Genomic DNA, 21,086 nt, shown 5'->3' with positions numbered 1-21,086 from the left:
TGGGCTTAGACACTATATCCAACAGTCTCCCACTTGGATAAGTCTAGTATAACTTCAGGAACCGATCCGCAATCGTAGCTCTTTAAACTCTGTTGAACTAGAACGCGCCATTTAGATAAGTGATCATATAATCCTCTGTTCTAGATATCAGCCGGACAAACACATGGAACATTGTCTTGCTTATTGTCCAGCATTTGTTTCCTGATTTCCGATTTGTTTGACATAGAACTCAACTGAACACATCAATTTAGTTCTGACCGGGCCCGGTACATAGGTCAAAACAAAATCATCGAGGGGCCCAGATATTAGCTTCTAATCCAAGAAGGAACAGATAAACTTCGACTCATATGTTTGTTCTACCACTCATTGAATTACACACAAAGGCACGTTTTATAACATCGAGTTACCAATGCGTTTACGTACAATCAATGCATAACCAACTCGTAAGTAACAAATCATATCTCTAGGTTTGAAGACTTATATGATATTACCGTCTCACGATCACTCGAGATAAAATTCCATGAAGTGATTCCAGTGAGCGTGGGTTGAATCCAATGCTCAGAACTTATGAGCACTCATGATTGTTGTAGCCATGTCCAACACCTTAGACCTCTGCAACCAATCATGACAGTCTTGATTCATACCTACTTCCGACATATGACCGACTGTGGAGGTTTGAATAATATGATATACCAAACATAATTATTCTGGAAGTCAAAACATGCAAAAGAAATATAGTAAAAGATCGACAAGAGATAGCAACACTTTACTCATAAATAAAACACCTTTTATTCATCATCAAATGTCAATTACACTTTACAAATTTCTGGGTTATCTAACTACTAAAACTTATATCATCCTTCAGCCCTATGCTCCGAGCATGCTGGAGATGCTTAACCCTACTCAGTCCCTTCGTGAGGGGATCTGCCGGGTTCTCATCCGATGATACCCTCTTCGCCATGAGGAGTCCTTCTTCAATTCGATGTCTGATAAAATGGTATTTTCTGTCGATGTGTCTGGATCTCCCGTGATCCCTTGGTTCCTTGGCTAAGGCAACCGCACTATTGCTGTCACAGAAAATCTCCATTGGCTCTTTTATAGCTGGAACAACTCCAAGGTCTCCGATGAAGTTCTTTAGCCATATCGCCTCCTTTGCTGCCTCGCTTGCTGCTATATACTCTGATTCACAAGTGGAATCAGCCACTGTCTCCTGCTTGGAACTCTTCCAAGAAATTGCTCCTCCGTTTAGGGTAAAGACCCAGCCTGACTGAGAGCGGAAATTATCCCTATCAGTCTGGAAACTAGCATCACTATACCCTACAACTCTCAAGTCATCACTCCCACCGAAGGTAAGGACCCAGTCCTTAGTCCTTCGCAGGTACTTGAGGATATTCTTTACCGCAGTCCAGTGTTCCTTTCCAGGGTTCGCCTGATACCTGCTAACCATGCTCAAAGCAAAGGCTACATCAGGTCGAGTACACGTCATAGCATACATGATCGATCCTACAGCTGAAGCATAAGGAAATCGACTCATTTCTGCTATCTCAGCCTCAGTACTAGGGCTTTGTGTCTTACTCAATCTAGCGTTACACTGAATGGGTAACTCACCTTTCTTGGAGTTATGCATGTTGAATCTTTTCAACACTTTGTCCAAGTAGGTACTTTGACTAAGTCCAATTAGTCTTTTACTCCTGTTTCTCAAAATCTTTATCCCTAGGATATAGGCAGCTTCACCAAGGTCCTTCATAGCGAAACACTTCCCAAGCCAGGACTTTACTTCCTGCAGGGTTGGGATGTCATTTCCTATAAGTAGTATGTCATCCACATACAGTACCAAAAAACTGACTATGCTCCCACTAGCCTTGATATAGACGCAAGATTCATCTTCACTCCTCGAAAAGCCAAATTCCTTGACTTTCTCATCAAAGCAAAGATTCCACCTGCGAGGTGCCTGTTTCAATCCATAAATGGATTTCTCGAGTTTACACACTCTATTAGGGTACTCGTTGCTGACAAAACCCTTTGACTGACTCATGTAAACATCTTCAGCCAACTTTCCATTAAGGAAAGCGGTTTTGACATCCATTTGCCATATTTCATAGTCATGAAATGCAGCTATGGCTAACAGAACCCGAATAGACTTAATCTTGGCTACTGGAGAAAAGGTCTCATCATAGTCCACTCCAGGAATTTGAGAGAAGCCCTTTGCAACCAGTCTCGCCTTAAAAATGTTTTCTTTACCATCCATGTCGGTCTTCTTCTTGAAGACCCACTTGCACCCTACAGTCTTACGACCAGGTACATTCTCGACCAAGTTCCAAACTTGATTGTGATACATGGATTGTATCTCGCTATCCATGGCCTCTTTCCATTTAGCAGCCTCAGGGCCTGCCATGGCTTCCATGTAGCTGTTAGGTTCATCCAGACCTACTAGTGTCTCATCACTAATAAGTGTCTCACCTTCCGCAATAATATGGAAACCATAGTAATGCTCAGGTGCATTCCTAACTCTCGTGGAACGCCTCAGAGGTACAGGCTCATCAACTGGCTCAACAGGAGTTTCCTCCTCGAGTTGAGGGCTAGTGTTTGAAGTTCCTTCACCGCTTGATTCTTGAATTTCTTCAAGATCAATTTGCCTCCCACTGTCTCCTTGGCTTATAAATTCTCTCTCTCGAAAGACTCCTCTTCTTGCTACAAAGACCACATTGTCACTAGGTCTGTAGAAGAGGTAACCAAAGGATTGCTGTGGGTAGCCGATGAAAATACACCTCTCGCTTCGAGGTTCGAGCTTATCATGAGTCTCGCGTCTCACGAAAGCCTCACAACCCCAAATCTTGATGTGGTCTAGCTTAGGTACTTTGCCAGTCCACATCTCGTGAGGAGTTTTGGCAACTTTCTTTGTAGGGACAAGATTAAGAATATGGGCGGCAGTCTCTAAGGCATACCCCCAGAATGAGATTGGTAGCGTAGCTCGACTCATCATGGGACGAACCATATCCAACAAGGTTCGATTACACCTCTCAGCCATACCATTCAACTGTGGTGTCCTGGGAGGTGTCAATTGTGAGACAATCCCACATTCCCTAAGATAGTCGAGGAACTCTGAACTAAGATACTCACCTCCTCGATCGGATCGAAGCATCTTAATGTTCCTGCCCAATTGATTCTCGACTTCCTGTTTAAATTCCTTAAACCTCTCGAAAGTCTCTGACTTATGCTTGATTAAGTAGACATATCCATATCTACTGTAATCATCAGTAAAAGTCAAATAATAACGATTAGCATCCCTTGTGGCATGTTTGAATGGTCCACACACATCCGTGTGTATAAGGTCCAACAAACCTTCACCCCTCTCACACGAGTCTGTGAAGGGTGACTTTGTCATTTTTCCAAGTAAGCATGATTCGCAACTATCATCTGACTTTAGGTCAAACGACTCCAAGACTCCATCCTTTTGGAGTTGGCCTATGCGTTTCTTGCTTATATGTCCAAGACGACAATGCCATAATGATGCTTTATCCAAGTTATTATTATTAGTAGAATCAATACACAAAACATTATTTCCCAAGTTATCTACAACAGATACAGCTTCATACACACCATCACAAGGTAATGCTTTAAAATAAAAAACATTATTATAGAAAACATCTATAGAACCAACTTCATTATTAAATGAAAAGGTAAACCCTTGTTTGTACAAAGCATGAAAGGAAATAATATTTCTTGCCATTCCTGGCGAATAACAACACTTATTCAAATCTAAATTAAACCCACTACTTAGCGATAAAGTATAAACTCCAATCTTGGTAACAGGTAAAGCTTTCCTATTCCCCATGATCAAGTTTATTCTTCCTTGCTCCACATTCTCACTTCTTCTTAGTCCCTGCAAGTCACAACAAATATGAATACCACAACCGGTATCAAGGACCCAAGACTTAGAATGGGGTGAGTTATTAGAAATGATAGTGTAAGTACCTGCATGGTTGGGTTTGACTTTCCCATCCTTCACATCCTGCTGGTACTTTGGGCAGTTCCGCTTCCAATGAGATTTTTCATGACAATAGAAGCATTCAGCCTCTTTTGGGTCAAAAGAAGGAGTGACGAACCCTTTCTTGGTTCCACTTGAAGAAGAGCCATCAAGGGTCCGAGCCTTGGTACCCTTCGAGCATCTCTTTCTCTTCCTTCATCGATTTTTCCCAATTGCCAAAACCGGAGTTGAGTTTGGAGTACGAGTGATAGCAACCGACTTCCCCTTAAGACCTGATTCTGCGGTCTTGAGAAGTCCCTGAAGTTTGCTGAGTGTGACCTCTTCCTTATTCATGTGATATGTCATGCGGAATTGATCATAGCACGATGGTAAGGAGTGAAAAATGATATATGTTGCAAGATCCTCAGGGAAGTTCACATTAAGCTTCAGCAAATGATCCACATACCTTTGCATTTTCTGCATGTGGCTCGTGACGGATTCCCCGTCCTTCATCATGGTTGTTATCATGGAGCAGATGATTTCATACCTCTCTTGTCTTGCACTTTGATGGTATCTTTCCATCAAATCTTAGTGCATTTCATAAGGGTAGAAATCCTCATAAGACTTTTGGAGTTCCGCTGTCATCGTGGCCATCATGATGCAAGCCACTTTCGTAGCATCCCTTTCATGTGCCCGAAATTCAGCGATCTCCTGAGGAGTTGCAGTGGTCTCATCAATCTCCTTAAGCTCCTTGTCAAGGACATATTCTTTGTCCTCGTAGCGGGTAATCATCCTGATGTTTCTGATCCACTCATTGAAGTTGGATCCATCAAAGGTGACTTTCCCACATAAGTTCATAAGGGTAAAGGAGCCATTAGGATTAGAGCCAGAAGCAGCATTGTTTGAAGACATCTAAAAAGAAGAGAACAAGATTAGTTTAGATATAAGAGAGTCGTTAATAAAACACCCAAATGTAATATTAAGGCTAGGATCCAATCACAATATAATATAACTTAGAAGAGGTATGCCGTAATCTAAGCTATACCATATTTGAAAGGTAGGTGAATGACGATTCACCAATTTCCACCACGAAAACCGAAATATTTAAGTATTAGGCTTTGATTGGTTCTTAGAAATTCCTAGATTCTTTGAGATTCAATAAAATTTTCAAAGGCATGTTTCAATCTCGAGTGTGCCCTCCAAGTTTTGTGACTGGGATGCCGAGGATCACAAAACGAGGTGTGAAGTAACCATGCAAATCACTTGGTACCCTTTAAAGTTTATCACTCAATCGATGTGCCGGTAAACCACACACGCTCCATCGATACTATAATAAACCTTTAAGTCACCCTTTACCTACCTTGTTAAGTCCAAGTTAGTGTGCCGGTTAACCACACACGCTCCACCAACGACTTAAACAAAGTATTAAGTGTAATTTCATGGATTAGCACCTTATTCACATTTTTCCTAAAGTAATTAAGATTGGGAATTTAATAAAGCATTTAGTTACTCTATAATATTCATCATACTTTGAATGAGAATTTATAAGTCCTTGTCTTACCCATTCGGCTAACGACCCTCCACCAGTCAAGCAAGCGGTGGGTGAGAGTGGACACCCATTAAGTCACCATTTTATAGGCAACAACCTTATACCCACCTTATAGACCGGCTTCGTGAATAAGGCGTACTAGCGGTAAGACGACTTTGTTCTTATACATATATATATATATATATATATATATATATATATATATAATTATTAAATCATAATAATATAAGTATAAGGGTTGAATTTTAACTTTTAAAATTCTAAGGGTTGGAACTAAAGTTTTAACTTGACTTTACTTGTTCCAAAACTTGAGGGCAAGTTTTGTAAACTTTCAAAACTTTTCTTATCTTGTAACTTATGAGTTTAATAGAGTAATAAAATGAAGACTCTTCATTTTTCTAACTCTTGTGTTCTTTTAATGGTTTTCAATCCAAGAGACTTTTGGTTTTCCATAACTTGAGGACAAGTTATGGACTCCATTAAAAAACATTATGATCAAGAATTAATCTACCACATAGGTTACAAATAATTCCTATGATCATCTAAACATCATAAGAACAAGATCATGAACATGAACACTTTCATATATCAAAATCACACTTAATCTTTGTAATTTTGATAACTAGTTGTTGTAAATGAGTTAGAAAAGACATTACACCTTCTAAAACAAGTTTTCAAGTACCAAAACAGTTTAGGGTAATGTTTCTAATCCATTTCCAGCAACTAAAGTCGAAAAACTGCACTCTGTTGACCCTACTCGTCGAGTGCATGAACCTACTCGGCGAGTAGGTTGAAGATACAAGTGGACTCGGCAAGTCCCCCCATGGACTCGGCGAGTCCATCAGTCAGACAGCAAGATTTCGACTTTTTCAAGCATATTGCAACAAGTATCAAACAAACAAACCTAGTCTCTGATACCACTGATGGGTTTTGAGCATTCTAACACTTCCTAAGTGTACATGCAACCCTAATAAACCTTGGATCTATGTTTGTCTAAGATACATGCAAATAATTATTTTTCCAAGGCTTATATCCTAACTAGCATGGCATGGGGAACTTGAATCAAATAAAGCTAGTAGAAACACTTACCTTGTAGTTGTAGTTGATTCCTTGGAGTTTTAGAGCCTAGCACCAATAATGTGGATGCCTCAAATGAAAGTCACAAATCACCACAAACTTGGAACTTTGAGAGAATAGTCACACTTCTCTTGAAATCGGCCCTCACCTCAACATGTGTCAATTAGTGTGATTTCAAGAGCCAAAGCCTCCTTTATATAGTGTGGTGGATTAGGGTTACATCCATGTAAACCCTAATACCCATGTCTCTTCATTTCCATGAGATCCATGGGTTAAAGCTCCATGGAGTATCCATGGACTTCTCCATCCAAGCCTAGCCCATTCCAAATAAGCATAAGCCCACACTATATAAATATAGAAGCCCATATTTAATTAGTAATATCTTTGATCACTAAATTAATCCTAGATTAATTATAGATCACTACTAATTAAATAATATGATCTTATATTAATATATTAGAACTTATAATATATTAATAAATCATAACTTGTACTATTCTCAAATATTATCCATAAATTGTTCGGGTGAAGTGCAACCCAAATGGACCATGCCGGGTCGGGTCAAGTATATACCAAATATAGTTATGGGCTTAGACACTATATCCAACAGTATTTTAGTAAATTGGGAATTTATGGAAGTGGTTTTATGGTGGATATAGGTGGTGGAGTTTGTGGCTGTGATTCGAGAGTTTGACCTTATCTCTACAGTATGACAGTTGTGAGGTGAGTTTTCCTCACTATACTCAAGGATCTAAGGCACCAAGGCCGACCCTTTTTGGATTGCTATCCTGATATGTTATGCAAGTATGATCTGTTAGATCAGTATCCTAGTATATAGGATGTTATTATGTTGTTATGATTGGTATCTTGGTAGATAGGATGTTATTATGTTGTTATGATCGGTATCCTGGTAGATAGGTTGTTATTATGTTGTTATGATCTGTTAGATCGGTTTGTCTGTCTATAGACTATTATGTGATTATCTGATATATGTGCACATGTTTGATTGGTGGTTGAGGCTTATCTGCTTTATGCGAGAGCCACTAGACCTGGGCATTCCAACCCGATGGTTGGGGGTCATGAGTATTCCATCCCGAGGATGATTGGACTCATAGTATGTGGGCATGATGCGTATTCGAGTAGTTTTATGGTCTATTTTCAGTATAGTGGTATTGCGAGGCATGCCAGTGGGCAGTTGCGATGTTGAAGAGGATTCAGGCTTAGGTTATGACGTCGGGCATCTTGATGACCAGAAGAGGGAGTTCATCTCGTCTGAGATTACGCATAGAATCCTTGATCAGACTCCTATGATCTTGGGAACGGTTAAGGAGGGTATTCTGGAGATTCTTGATGAGAGATTGAGTGCCTTTCACCATGAGATTATGGCTTTGATCGGGACGCGCTCTCTGACCTTCAGGGACTTTCGGGTGTGTGGAGCGCCAGACTACTATGGGGCCAAGTAGCTCATTGCGAGTAGCAGGTGGTTGACAGATGTTTCCAACACCTTCCGTACCAGCTGTTGTCTCGAGGGGGACAAGGTCAAACTAGCTTCCTGCCTTATGAAGTACAGGGCATGTGATTGGTGGTAGGAGGTAGGGCATGATACAGGGGTGATTTCATTGATTCGATGACTTGGAGTGATTTATCGACCAAGTTCCGAGCCGAGTTTACACCATTGATTGAGGTGCAGCAGCCGGCACGAGAGTTTCAGGATCTCCGTCAGACTACTAAGTCGGTGACTGAGATCACCACTATGTTTAGGGAGATGGAACTTCTGGTTCCGCGGTATGTGTTGGACGAGGAGATGAAGAAGGCCCGATACCATGAGATGCTGAGCGGCGATATTCGGCAGTTTATGAGCCAATCCAACAGCAAGACACTGGAAGATATGATAGTGAGGCCTAGAGAGAGGGAGGTTGATCTGGAGATGGAAAAGAAGAGGAATCAAGATTTTGTGTCCAGTGTTGAGAGTCCGGGAAAGAGGCCCAAGGTGGTGGATTCGAGAGGTTAGGGACAGCAAGGTCGAGGACGCTACGGCAGGTCACACGAGAGGACTGTTAGGCGTGTCAAACCCAACAAATAAAGGGGTACGATATACTCGAAAAGAATCCCACTATATTGCACTAAAAGGTAGTACAAGGAAATCAGGGTTGATCCACAGAGACACGGAATAATTAGTCTACACCTCTTTGCGCAAGGTACTATGGTTACCAACAGTAAAGAGGGGGTTTTAGAATAAAATAATTAAAACAAACACTTAAAAACACAAGTAATCAACTAAAAGAGTGAATTAGATTCAGATTTTGTAAGGACTCCAACTTCATGTATGACAACTAAGCAATGTGACTCAATGATGACATAATATTCATTCAGTTCTATCTAAGTTGGTACTTGAAAGTGCTAATAAACTCTAACACTTCCCATTCACCACATTAATTAACCAAAACAAGCTCTTTGATTAACCATAATCTTATTAACATAATCTAAACAAGCTCTTAGAATTAGATTATAAGATTGCATGAAGCTTTATGTGAATGTTCCCAACAACACCCAATACTCCTCATAAGCTCGGGAGTGTAAAAGTGTATGAATAAGATTTACACTAAATTCATTCAATAGAGATCAATTTAATGCTTGTTACTTGTTCAATTTCACAAAACAATTACGGATTTTGTAAAAGAGATAACTTGAATGACCTAACCCTAATTCAAATGGCCAATAAGAATCACAATTAGAATCAAACATTCGATTGAAGCAAAATCAAATTCATTAGATAGGAATTAAGAACAAACATCATGTCATATGATTCAAGTCACTAACAAGAAGTCAAAACATGAAAGTGGAGAAACTAGGGTTCTAGCCACACATGGCTAGAACAAGATCACAAGAATAAAAGATGGAAATAATGTGCAATTACAACTTACAAATAAGAGAAATAATGTTTCCAAATGATAAATGATCAAATCCTTGCAAAAACCTTCGAAATCCCCTCTCAAAATGTGCTCTGATATCTTGTGTGTGTGTGTAAAAATGGCCCTTAACCCGTAATATGAAAGATAGAAAAAACTGCCAAAAGTTGGTTTCTGGGTCGAATACGGCCCGTGTTGGACATAGAGTAAATCTGACACGGCCTGTGTTCAGCATGGTCAACAGCTCACATTTTGGTCAACACGACCCGTGTTGGACATAGAGTAAAACTGACACGGCCCGTGTTCAGCATGGTCAACAGCTCCCATTTTGGTCAACACGGCCCGTGTACCCCTTTGACTCCGAATCCAAACTTGATTTTTCCAACTTTTTCGTTCTTCGCCCGATCATCCCGAAATCTTCACCAATGCTTCCCGACACTTCCCAAAGTGCGTTCCAACCTCCGATTTACCTGAAAAAGACATAAAAGTGTGCAAATAAGGTTGTTCTAGAGACTAACATGAATATGATGAAATGCAAGACAAATGAAGAACAATTATGCTAAATAAATGTATGAAAAGGGACTAAAAGGTGTGCAAAAAGGTGCACAAATTGCACCTTACAAATCTCCCCAAGCTTAGACCTTTCTTGTCCTCAAGAAAGAACAAGAAACAGACAAAACAGGACAATTTCTAGATGACAGAAAGAAACTTAGAACAAAAGGGGACGGGAAGGTTCTAAGGACTAGGGATGAATGCATGCAATGCAAACAATGAAAAAGGAAAAGAAAAATTATGTACAGAAGCACTAAAGAAACAAAATGTATCAAAAAGAAATTTAAGGCACAATTAAATAATCTATACAAGTACGATCAGACTTTACATCAATATTGCTCCAATCATTAATACCTAGGCAACCATCCTGCTTCCTTCCATATATCACAGACTCCCAAAGTGAGGAAGACCCGAAACGGTGTAACCCAATAATCCAACCCTAGTTTTATTAAAACTTTATACCTTACTAAGATTTATGGGCGAAAATAACATAGTCCGAATCTCATGTCCTTAAGACTAGATGGCCAAGAATCAGAATCGACGCATCCTTAAGAACCCGTCACGGCGAATCAGCTTTCGTTGAAACAGTGAGCCCACCCGAAGGGGCCCAGCTCCTATTCTTTCACTTTTTTTAGAGCCACAAGTATCATATCACACAGTTCTTTGATCGCCAGATTTGACTTTGAATTGGCTTTTGATTTGATTGAACTTTGATTTGTACTTCGTTTTGGATTTGGATTCTTCAATTAACTTTTGACTTTTTGAAAGTTTCTTCGTTTTGCCACTTGAATTTATGATTGGGGTACTGGATGTGACAGTTGTACCCTTTCTTCTTTCTTGACTGTGTGGATCTGATACTTAAGCTCTCTGTTACCGCGAGGGTACCGCGTATCAACAAATAGGTCCGCGTTCTGTGGGTCCAGAGTTGTCGATAAAGATTCTTTTTAAACATCCAGAAGCAAATCATCCTAAATCTGTTATTACCGCCAAAAAAACGTTTCAGTATTTCATTTTTTTATTATCTAAGGCTGGGGTCTCGAATTACGGTGTTTGGGTCCCCTAGTTATGATAGCTGATTCTACACTTCCCGCAACTATCCGGTTACTTCATGAACATTGAAGTTGATAACTTGACCATCAAATTCCATATTTAAAGTTCCATTGTAGACATCAATTTTTTTTTTGGAAGTTTTAAGAAAAGGTCTACCTAAAAGTATGGAACTTGAACTTGGAGAGTCATCAACTCCCATATCTAAGACATAAAAATCAATCGGGAAGATAAATTCATCGATTTGCACTAACACATCCTCTAGTACACCCTTTGGGTGTACCAAAGACCGGTCAGCAAGTTGGATGATCACACCGGTTTTGCTCAATGTTCCTACACCAATTGATTTGAAAAGAGAATATGGTAGGACATTTACGGATGCACCTAGATCGAGCATGGCTCGGGGTACATGAAGATTCCCCAATTTGCAAGGTACGGTAAAGACACCGGGATCCTTGCACTTCGGGGGCATCCTCTTTTGCAAAACCGTGGATACATGTTCCCCAACTGTTACGACTTGATTTCCTTTTAATTTCTTTTTAGATACACAAATATCCTTAAGGAACCTTGCATATCTAGGTACCTGCTTGATGGCCTCGAGGAGTGGAATGTTGATTTGAACTCTCTTGAACATTTGCATGATCTCATTCTCCTCCCGTTCTTTCTTTGTGCTCTTTAATCTTTCGGGAAATGGAGCAGGTGTGGCTTTAGACTCAGTGATGAAGGGCTTCTTTTCGATTATTTTCTCTTCTTTCTTCTCTTCTTTGGTTGCCTCTTCGACCACTATTTCTTCTTCCTTTTGATCAACCGACACTTTTGGACCATCATAACTCTTTCCGCCTCTCAATGTGATGGCACACACATTGTGCCTTGGGTTTGTTTCAGTTTGTGCAGGTAACTTTCCTTGAGATTCTAATTTGCCTACGGAAGTAGCAAGCTGTGAAACTTGTTTCTCTAAGTTCTTTATGCTTGCTTTTGTCTCTTGTTGGAAAGCTTGTGTACTAGTTGTCAAACTCTTCACTATGTCCTCTAAGGACATACTTGATGAACCTGATTGTTGAGGAGGGTGTTGTGGTTGCCTTGGTTGAAAGTTTTGTGATGGAAAAGGTGGTCTTTGTTGGTATTGATGTGGTTGACTTGGTTGATAATTTCCTTGTTGATTTCCTCCCCAACCTTGATTGTTACTCCATCTTTGATCACCCCGTGGCTGCTCATAACCCCTCTGATTTGACCCAGAATAGCCTCCCATGACTTTTGCTTCTTCATAGTCTTCCTCTTGGAGTTGTGGGCATATATCGGTTGGATGCCCCACTTGAGTGCAAATACCACATGGGCGGGGTGTGGGATGCACACCTTTGTCTTTGGCCAACATCATTACTACTTTTGTGAGCTCGGACAATTGAGCTTCATTATAAGGAGTTTGAACTTCCTTCACACCTCGGGGTGCATCCGTGTACCATTCTTCATCATGGCTTGAATGTTTGGAATCTTCGGCCATGATCTTGATTAGATTGCGGATTTCGGTTGGAGTCTTATCGGATAGAGATCCGCCACTAGAAGCATTGAGAAGTCTTCTTTCCATTGGGGTCATGCCTTCAATAAAGTACTGTAGGAGCTGGTACTCGGTAATCCCGTGCTTTGGACAACGGGCACATAGTTTCTTAAATCTTTCCCAATATGTGTGGAAATCTTCTCTTTTGTGTTGCTTGATCCTGATAATTTCCCTCCGTAGGGTTGAAGCTTTCATTTCGAGAAAGTACTTATCCAAGAACAACCGTGCAAGGTCTACCCAAGTAGTCATCGTCCCTGGTGGGAGGTCATAGAGCCAGTATTTGGCTGCATCTGGCACCGCAAAGGGGAATGCCCTAAGCTTGATTTGGTCCTCCGTGACATTGTGTGGTTTCATACCCACACATACTACATGGAACTTAGTGAGGAACTTGTGAGGGTCTTCATTCTCCAAACCTCTAAAAGTTAGGAGTAAGTGGACAAGCCCGGATTTTAGTTCAAGGTTTGTGGCAGCTGGATACGTGATACAAAGAGGTTGTTGAGTAACCTCTTGTCTTGACCATTGGCGGAGGGTTTGTTCGGGTGGTGGGTTTGGAGGTGGATTTCCTCCAGGGATGTCTGCCATGGCTTGAGAAGTGGGTGATGTTTCTGTGGATGAAGTGTTTGGGATATGATGATTAGGTGAAGAGGGCGGAGTGGTATTTTTAGGTGAGGATGGTTGTGATGAGAGTGAGAGACTTTCTGTTTCTGATGCGGAGACACTTGAGAGGGGTATGTCCTCCCAAATGTTGATGACCGGGGGAGTAGATGACGAAGAAGTCCCGGAACCCGGTTGCTTCTTACGAAACTTGGCTTGCTTCCTTAGCTTCTTTGCAGTCTTCTCTACCTACGAGTCAATTGGCAATGGCGTACCTGTACGAAAAGATCTAGGCATAAACAATTAGTAACACTGTGTCCCCGACAACGGCGCCAATTTGTTACGTGTGTCAAACCCAACAAATAAAGGGGTACGATATACTCCAAAAGAATCCCACTATATTGCACTAAAAGGTAGTACAAGGCAAGCAGGGTCGATCCACAGAGACACGGGATAATTAGTCTATACCTCTTTGCGCAAGGTACTATGGTCACCAACAGTAAAGAGGGGGTTTTAGAATAAAATAATTAAAATAAACACTTAAAAACACAAGTAATCAACTAAAAGAGTGAATTAGATTCAGATTTTGTAAGGACTACAACTTCATATATGACAACTTAGCAATGTGACTCAATGATGACATAATATTCGTTCAGTTCAATCTAAGTTGGTACTTGAAAGTGCTAATAAACTCTAACACTTCCCATTCACCACATTAATTAACCAAAAAAGCTCTTTGATTAACCTTAATCTTATTAACCTAATGGTGAAGGTCGAGGCCAGCACAAATAATAACCCTAAATATTACACACTAAAATAGTGTATAGTGGTAAAGGAATCGAATCCACGGAGATTGGTTCAATTTATAACTCTATGAAAAATCTCTTTCTAAAAATACTTGTAAAATGTCAATAAAAATAAAATGGGGGGTTTTGATGTTTTGAAATACTTGAAACAAACTAGAATTAACTATGATTTAAATAGACAAATGCAACAAAAATAAGAGTTTAATGTAAAATCAATAAGGGGGAGATGGTTGACTTAAAGTTTCCTCACTTTGACTTTTGATGAACATATCATTAGAATCTAATGGTGCAATACTTTGATTTAAATCCTTAATTTGGCTATAGCAATCCAAGGAGCTTGAGATTACCTAGACTTTTCTTAATTGTTGAAATGGCTAGAGAAGCTCATAACAATTTCCTTAGTCAAAGTCACTAATTCAAAATAGCATGTAATTAGTGAAAGTCAACTAGCATTAAGAACCAAAAAGTCACCAAATCCAAGAGGGGTCAAATGCTTTCACCACCATGTTGGAGGAAATGTTTTTATGATTGTGTGAAGCAAAAACAACACAAAAATCATTTGTTGCTTGCTAATTTGAGGATCATTTACTTAATCAAGAAATTAGCCAACTAATCACCACAAACATATTTAAACTCATGAATAAAAACATACTAGTAGTGATAATATGATAAAACACAAAACAATTCCATAAAGATTTAAGAACAAGTTCATGGATTCTTCAACATCCAACAAAAGTTCAAAAGATTCAACAAAAAGTCAACCAAGATTTGTTTAGCAAAGCATGGATAAACTCAAATGAACAAAGTTAGATAAAATTGTACCAAACATTTGACAAGATTCAAGAGATGAAAAGAAGATATTCTTCAAGTGTTCTTGGCCTCCAAAAGTGCTCCAAATTCTAGAGAGAAAGTCTCAAAATCGGACCTTCAAGATAAGGCTAAAGAGGCACACCAAACTTCCCAAAATAGAGCTCTTAGCAAAATCCCGAAATTGCCCTAGTCATGAACCCACGCGGGCTGCGGGCTCTGACGGGTAATTTTGGGCTTCTTCAAGTTTTGGGCCCCCACAGCTAATCCATTGGCCCAGTTCGAATCCAATCAACTCCTAGCCCATTTTTCTTCAATATATCTTCAATTAAAGCCCAATTTGTCTATCCACATCACTCTAAACTTCCGCAAACTCCCAAATATTGATCTTGCACACTCAAGAATTCTCCCACGTTTTTCAAATTTAAAGCTCAATTCTTCCAAGTCTTCAAGCAATTGACAGGTCCACCCCATGAGTCACCTTCATAGCCATCAAGCACAAAATCCCCAATTCCTTTCAAGCCCAATCGCCTCCCAAGAGTGCCGCCCCGCTAGTTTCCAAGAAAATCTGCAATAATGCTCAAGAAACTAGAAAGTACCCCGAAATGGTCATAAAAATAACAAAAGGGAAAATATGCATGGAAGTTAACTAAAATGCGAATGAAATGTACTAAAATAAACTATAAAAAGAAGTACATAAAATGAAGCTATCACCTAATCTAAACAAACTCTTAGAATTAGATTATAAGATTGCATGAAGCTTTATGTGAATGTTCCCAACAACACCTAATACTCCTCATAAGCTCAGGAGTGTAAAAGTGTGTGAATAAGATTTACACTAAATTCATTCAATAGAGATCAATTTAATGCTTGTTACTTGTTCAATTTCACAAAACAATTACGGATTTTGTAAAAGAGATAACTTGAATGACCTAACCCTAATTCAAATTGCCAATAAGAATCACAATTAGAATAAAACATTTGATTGAAGCAAAATCAAATTCATTAGATAGGAATTAAGAACAAACATCACGTCATATGATTCAAGTCACTACCAAGAAGTCAAAACATGAAATTGGAGAAACTAGGGTTCTAGCCACACATGGCTAGAACAAGATCACAAGAATAAATGACGGAAATAATGTGCAATTACAACTTACAAATAAGAGAAATAATTTTTCCAAATGATAAATGATCAAATCCTTGCAAAACCCTTCGAAATCCCCTCTCAAAATGTGCTCTGATATCTTGTGTGTGTGTGTGTGTAAAAATGGCCCTTAACCCGTAATATGATATCATGTTTGGGTGGTTGATGGGGGTGTAGGATGTCCCAAGTGTTATTCTTTCATATCTATGATCTTCATGAGCTCTTTTGGCATAAAGGTGCCAACTTTATGGTCTTAAGGGCTTCATGCATTCATTAAGTCCTTCTTATGACTTCTTTTGAGCATTTGAGCTTCTCCCACTCATGCATGAGTGTAAAGTTGGAAACTTTACGTAGCCATTCAGCTATTAGGGTCAAATATGCAGCCTAGGGTTATGCCTTTGGTGATTTAGTGCTTAATGATTACTTCCTTACCCTTGTAAGCCTAGGGTTTGGGTTTTGAACCCATTTTGGTGGTTCTTAGGGGTAAAGTTGGAAACTTTACCCTTCTTGAGGCCATTTCATTTTAGATCTGAGTTATGAAGCTCTTAGTTTCGATAAGGTCAGCTTAATGAACTAAGATGTTGGATTTTTGGCGAACTCGGCGAGTTTATGGATGAACTCGGCGAGTTGGATCGGTTTCTTCTCGACTTTGCAGACTAATGGATAAACTCAACGAGTTGAAGGACAACTCGGCGAGTTGGGTCAACTCGGATCGTTGACTTTGACTTTGACTTTAGTATTTGACCAATAAGGGGCTTTTGGGCATTTTGTGTTGTACTTAAGGAAATCTTTTATGTTTAGGGGTTGAGTAGAGTCGATATTCGGAGTCGGGATCCGTTTAGCTACCTTTCTACATTCGAGGTGAGTTTGCTCACCAGGTTCAGCGGGTCTAAGGCACAAAGGTCGACCCATTTGGTTATGTTATTATACTTGATGTATGTGTGATACTTGTATGTGTTGGTATATGTATGTCTATTAGGCGGGGCCTGTATTATGAGTGTGGGCGGGGCCCGTATCTCATTCCTATCCGAGTGTGGGTGGGGCCTGTATCTCACTATCATCCGAGTGTGGGCGGGGCCCGTTATCCGAGTGTGGGCGGGGCCTGTATCTCACTGTTGTCTGAGTGTGGGCGGGGCCCGTATCTCATTATTGCATGATATGTATGTTGGATAAGGTGTCTAAGTCCATAACTATTTCTGGTATGTACTTGACCCGGCTGGCATGGTTCATTTGGGTTGAATGGAATCATGATAATTAGATAGACAAAATGAGAAAAAATGACACTTATGATTTTTTAATATATTATAAGTTACAATATATTAATATGAAATCATATTATTTAATTAGTATTGATCAAGAATTAATTTGGAATTAATTGTGTGATCAAAAAGAGACCAATTAAATATATGTGGTTGATTGTGTAAATCTTCCATTCTTATATAGTGGGCTAATGATCCATGGTTTATTGGATTGTGCTAAAACCCATAGGGTGCTCCATGGAGGTTAAAACCCATGGATCATGGAGGAAATGAAAAGACATGTCAATTAGGGTTTACATGGTGTAACCCTACTTGTGACACACTATATAAAGACCCCATAGGCTAGCAAAATTGTCACTAAGACTAGAACAAAGAGCGCTAGCCAATTTTTAGTGATAGTGTACTTCTCTCAAAGTTATTCCATGAGTTGTGGTGTTGTGTGAAACATTTGAGGCATCACATTTGGGGTGCTAGGCTCACAAAGTTCTCAAGGAATCCAAGCAACAAGAAAGGTATGTTATTCTACTAGCTTTTATATTACACGTTCCCCATGCCATGCTAGTTAGGATAAGAACCTTGGAAAAATCAAATTTTCATGTATCATAGTAAAACATAGATCCAAGGTTTCTAGGGTTGCATATACACCATAGGAGTGTTAGGATGCTTAAAACCCATCAGTGATATCAGAGCCTAAGCTTGTTTTCTTGATACTTGATGCAAAATGCTTGAAAAATTCAATTTTTGTGTTCATTGTGCAGTGGACTCGCTGAGTCAATGGGGGGACTCGAGGAGTCCAAGTGAAAATGCATCCTACTCGTCTAGTAGGTTCTTGCACTTGCCGAGTAGGATCCCCTATGTGCAGAATTTCGAGTTTTGCTGCTGGAAATGGACTAGAATCATTACCCTAAACTGTTTTGGACTTATAAAACCTATTTTTGATGGAGTAATGATTATGCTAATCCATTTACAATGGTTATTATCAAAATTTTAAGTTTTATATGTTTTTATATGATTCTTGAAATTTTTGATATGAATGTTCATATACTTATGAGTTTGGTATATCATAGGAATTATTTGCAAATTATTTGTTAGTTTAATTCTTGATCTAAATGTCTTTAATGGAGTCCATAATTTGTCCTCAAGTTATGGATTACCAAAAGTCTTTTCTTTTATAGTCCATTAAAGAACTCATAGGTTACATAAAATGAAGAGTCTTCATTTTAATAAACCATTAACTCATAAGTTATGAAGTTGAAAAGTTTTGAATAGTTACAAAACTTGCCCTCAAGTTTTGGAACATGTAAAGTCACTTTAGAAAACTTTAGTTCCAACCCCTAGAATTTTAAAAGTTAAAATTCAACCCTTATACTTTATAGTATTATAAGTTAATATATATATATATATATATATATATATATATATATATATATATATATATATATATATATATATATATATATATATATAAGATCAAGTCATTTTACCGTTAGTAGGCCTCATTCACGAAGCCGGTCTATAAAGGGGGTATAAGGTTGTTGCCTATATAATGGCAGCTTAATGGGTGTCCACTCTCACCCACCGCTTCCTTGACTGGTGGAGGGTCGTTAGCCGAACGGGTAAGACAATGACTTTAATTCTCATTAAAAGTATAATGATTATTATAAAGTAACTAAATGTTTTTGTAAATTCCCAATCTTAGTTACTTTAGGAAAATATGAATTTGGTGCTAACCCATGAAATTACACTTTGAACCTTGGTTAAGTCGTTAGTGGAGCGTGTGTGGTTAACCGACATACTAACTTGGATTTAACAAGGTTGGAAAAGGGTGGCTTAAGGTTTATCATAGATCGGTGGAGCGCGTATGGATAACCGGCACATCGATTAGGTGATAAACATTAAGAGTACCAAGTTAATTTACATGGTTATTCACACCTTGTTTTGTGACCCTCAGCATCCCAGTCACAAAGCTTGAAGGACACAATCGAGATTGAAACATGCCATTGAAAAGTTCAATGAATCTCAAAATAATCTAGGAGTTTCAAAACCAATTAAAACCTAATAATACATTTCATTTTCATGGTGGAAATTGGTGAAACGTCATTCACCTACCTTCAAATATTTTGTAGCTTGGATTAAGTCATCCCTCTTCTAAGCTATAAAATATTGTGTTGGGTCCTAGCCTTAATATTACATTTGGGTGTCTTATTAAGGACTATCTTTATATCTAATCTAAACTTGTCTTTCTTCCTTTTCAGATGTCTTCCAACAATGCCGCTTCTGGCTCAAACCCTACCGGCTCCTTCTCTCTCATGAACCTTTGTGGGAGAGTCATCTTTGATGGGACTAATTTCAATGATTGGATTAGGAACATAAGGACGGTCACTCACTATGAGGACAAGGAATATGTCCTTGACAAGGAGCCGAAGGAACTTGATGAGTCTTCTGCTACTCCAAAGGAGATCGCTGACTTCAAGAATCATGAGAGAGATGCCACTAAAGTGGCATGTATCATGCTGGCCACGATGACAGTTGATGTGTGTAAAATGCACTTGTTTTATCCCTAATTTAATTAATAAATTAAACACACAAAGGCAGTGAACCTGTCTTTTAGTGGTATAGATTAGTAAGTAAGGTGTCGAACTCAGGGAACGGAAAATTAAACTAATAACTAATTTTAACTAAACAACTAATAAAAGTAAAAGGGTTTTCTTCTAGTTTTGCAAGACTAGAAACTTAGGCACACTATATTAACTAAATAACTAAAGCAACAACTATTCACCAAGTTTGATAAAGATGTTTCTATTTAGGTTCAACCAATTCACTCCTATGGTTATTTGTATTTATGATAGATTAATTGCTATTGGTTACCAATTAAAATGGTTAGGTTCATGTTCATTATTCCTAACCCTTAGACAATTAACTAATTTAAGCGATGATCAAGTGTTTAAACTAATTAATTCCCTAGATTAATGATTTGGATTAAATAAGATTTGTAATGGTCAATTAAGTTATTAATTCAATTAACCTCTTGTTGATGGTTTCTCAAGCAAGCTCACACATTAATCTTCCTATTGTCTTATTAATCTTAGTTTCATAATCATTACTTCTAAGCATATGGTTTAGTATTCACATAGACATATGAGGTTAACAACTAAGAGATGTTCATGCAGCCTAATTGTCTTCCAATTAACAGAAAATAGTAATGATTAATGCATAAGGTTCTTGAACAAACTTAATTTAATGAATCACCAATAAACAATTAATCAAAGTTAAGGATTTAAACCATAGGAGTTCCTTGGTATTCCCCAAACAGAAACAAAAACGAAATTAGTTCATAGTTGCAGTAAAAACAAACATAGAAACAAATTCAACTAGATTAGACATCATCAAATCCTAAGCTTAAGTGGAATGATTAACCTAGTTGCTTCAATTCTTCAAAAGGTTGAAAATTAGGGTTCCTCAACGTCTTCTGGTGCTCTTAATCGCAGAAGGATCTTCAAAAATCGCAAAAGGTGTGTTCTCCTCGGATAAAAGTTCGATTTTTATAGATATCTCAAAACAGGGGGTACTCGGCGAGTAGCAGACCCAACTCGCCGAGTAGTCGCGTTGTTATCTGTCTAAGATCAGGAAACGTGGTGATCTTCTGGAATATTCAGTTGGACTCGCCGAGTAGTCGCGTGTACTCGCCGAGTAGGTATCATTTTGTTCCTCAATCTTCAGTTTTTGGTCTTTAATTGTTTTCCCTTGCTCCCTTTTACTCCCAAGCATATCTTTTGGACTGAAAACAAAATTTAAACAATATTAAGTACCTTTTGTCCAT

The 21,086-nt window shown here is 38.8% G+C and overlaps 1 protein-coding gene across 1 annotated transcript; it reads right to left on the bottom strand.

Annotated features, from left to right (window-relative positions):
* Positions 1 to 11,147: 11,147 nt before the first annotated feature.
* LOC111889560 (uncharacterized) lies at positions 11,148 to 13,235 on the bottom strand. Its single transcript, XM_052763873.1, has one exon. It carries the CDS (start codon positions 13,233 to 13,235, stop codon positions 11,148 to 11,150), a length of 2,088 nt encoding a protein of 695 aa, XP_052619833.1.
* Between the last annotated feature and the right edge of the window lie 7,851 nt (positions 13,236 to 21,086).

Source organism: Lactuca sativa, chromosome 5 (assembly GCF_002870075.4).
Source record: "Lactuca sativa cultivar Salinas chromosome 5, Lsat_Salinas_v11, whole genome shotgun sequence".
Lineage (NCBI taxonomy): Eukaryota > Viridiplantae > Streptophyta > Magnoliopsida > Asterales > Asteraceae > Lactuca > Lactuca sativa.
This window is presented reverse-complemented; position numbering and strand designations above follow the sequence as displayed.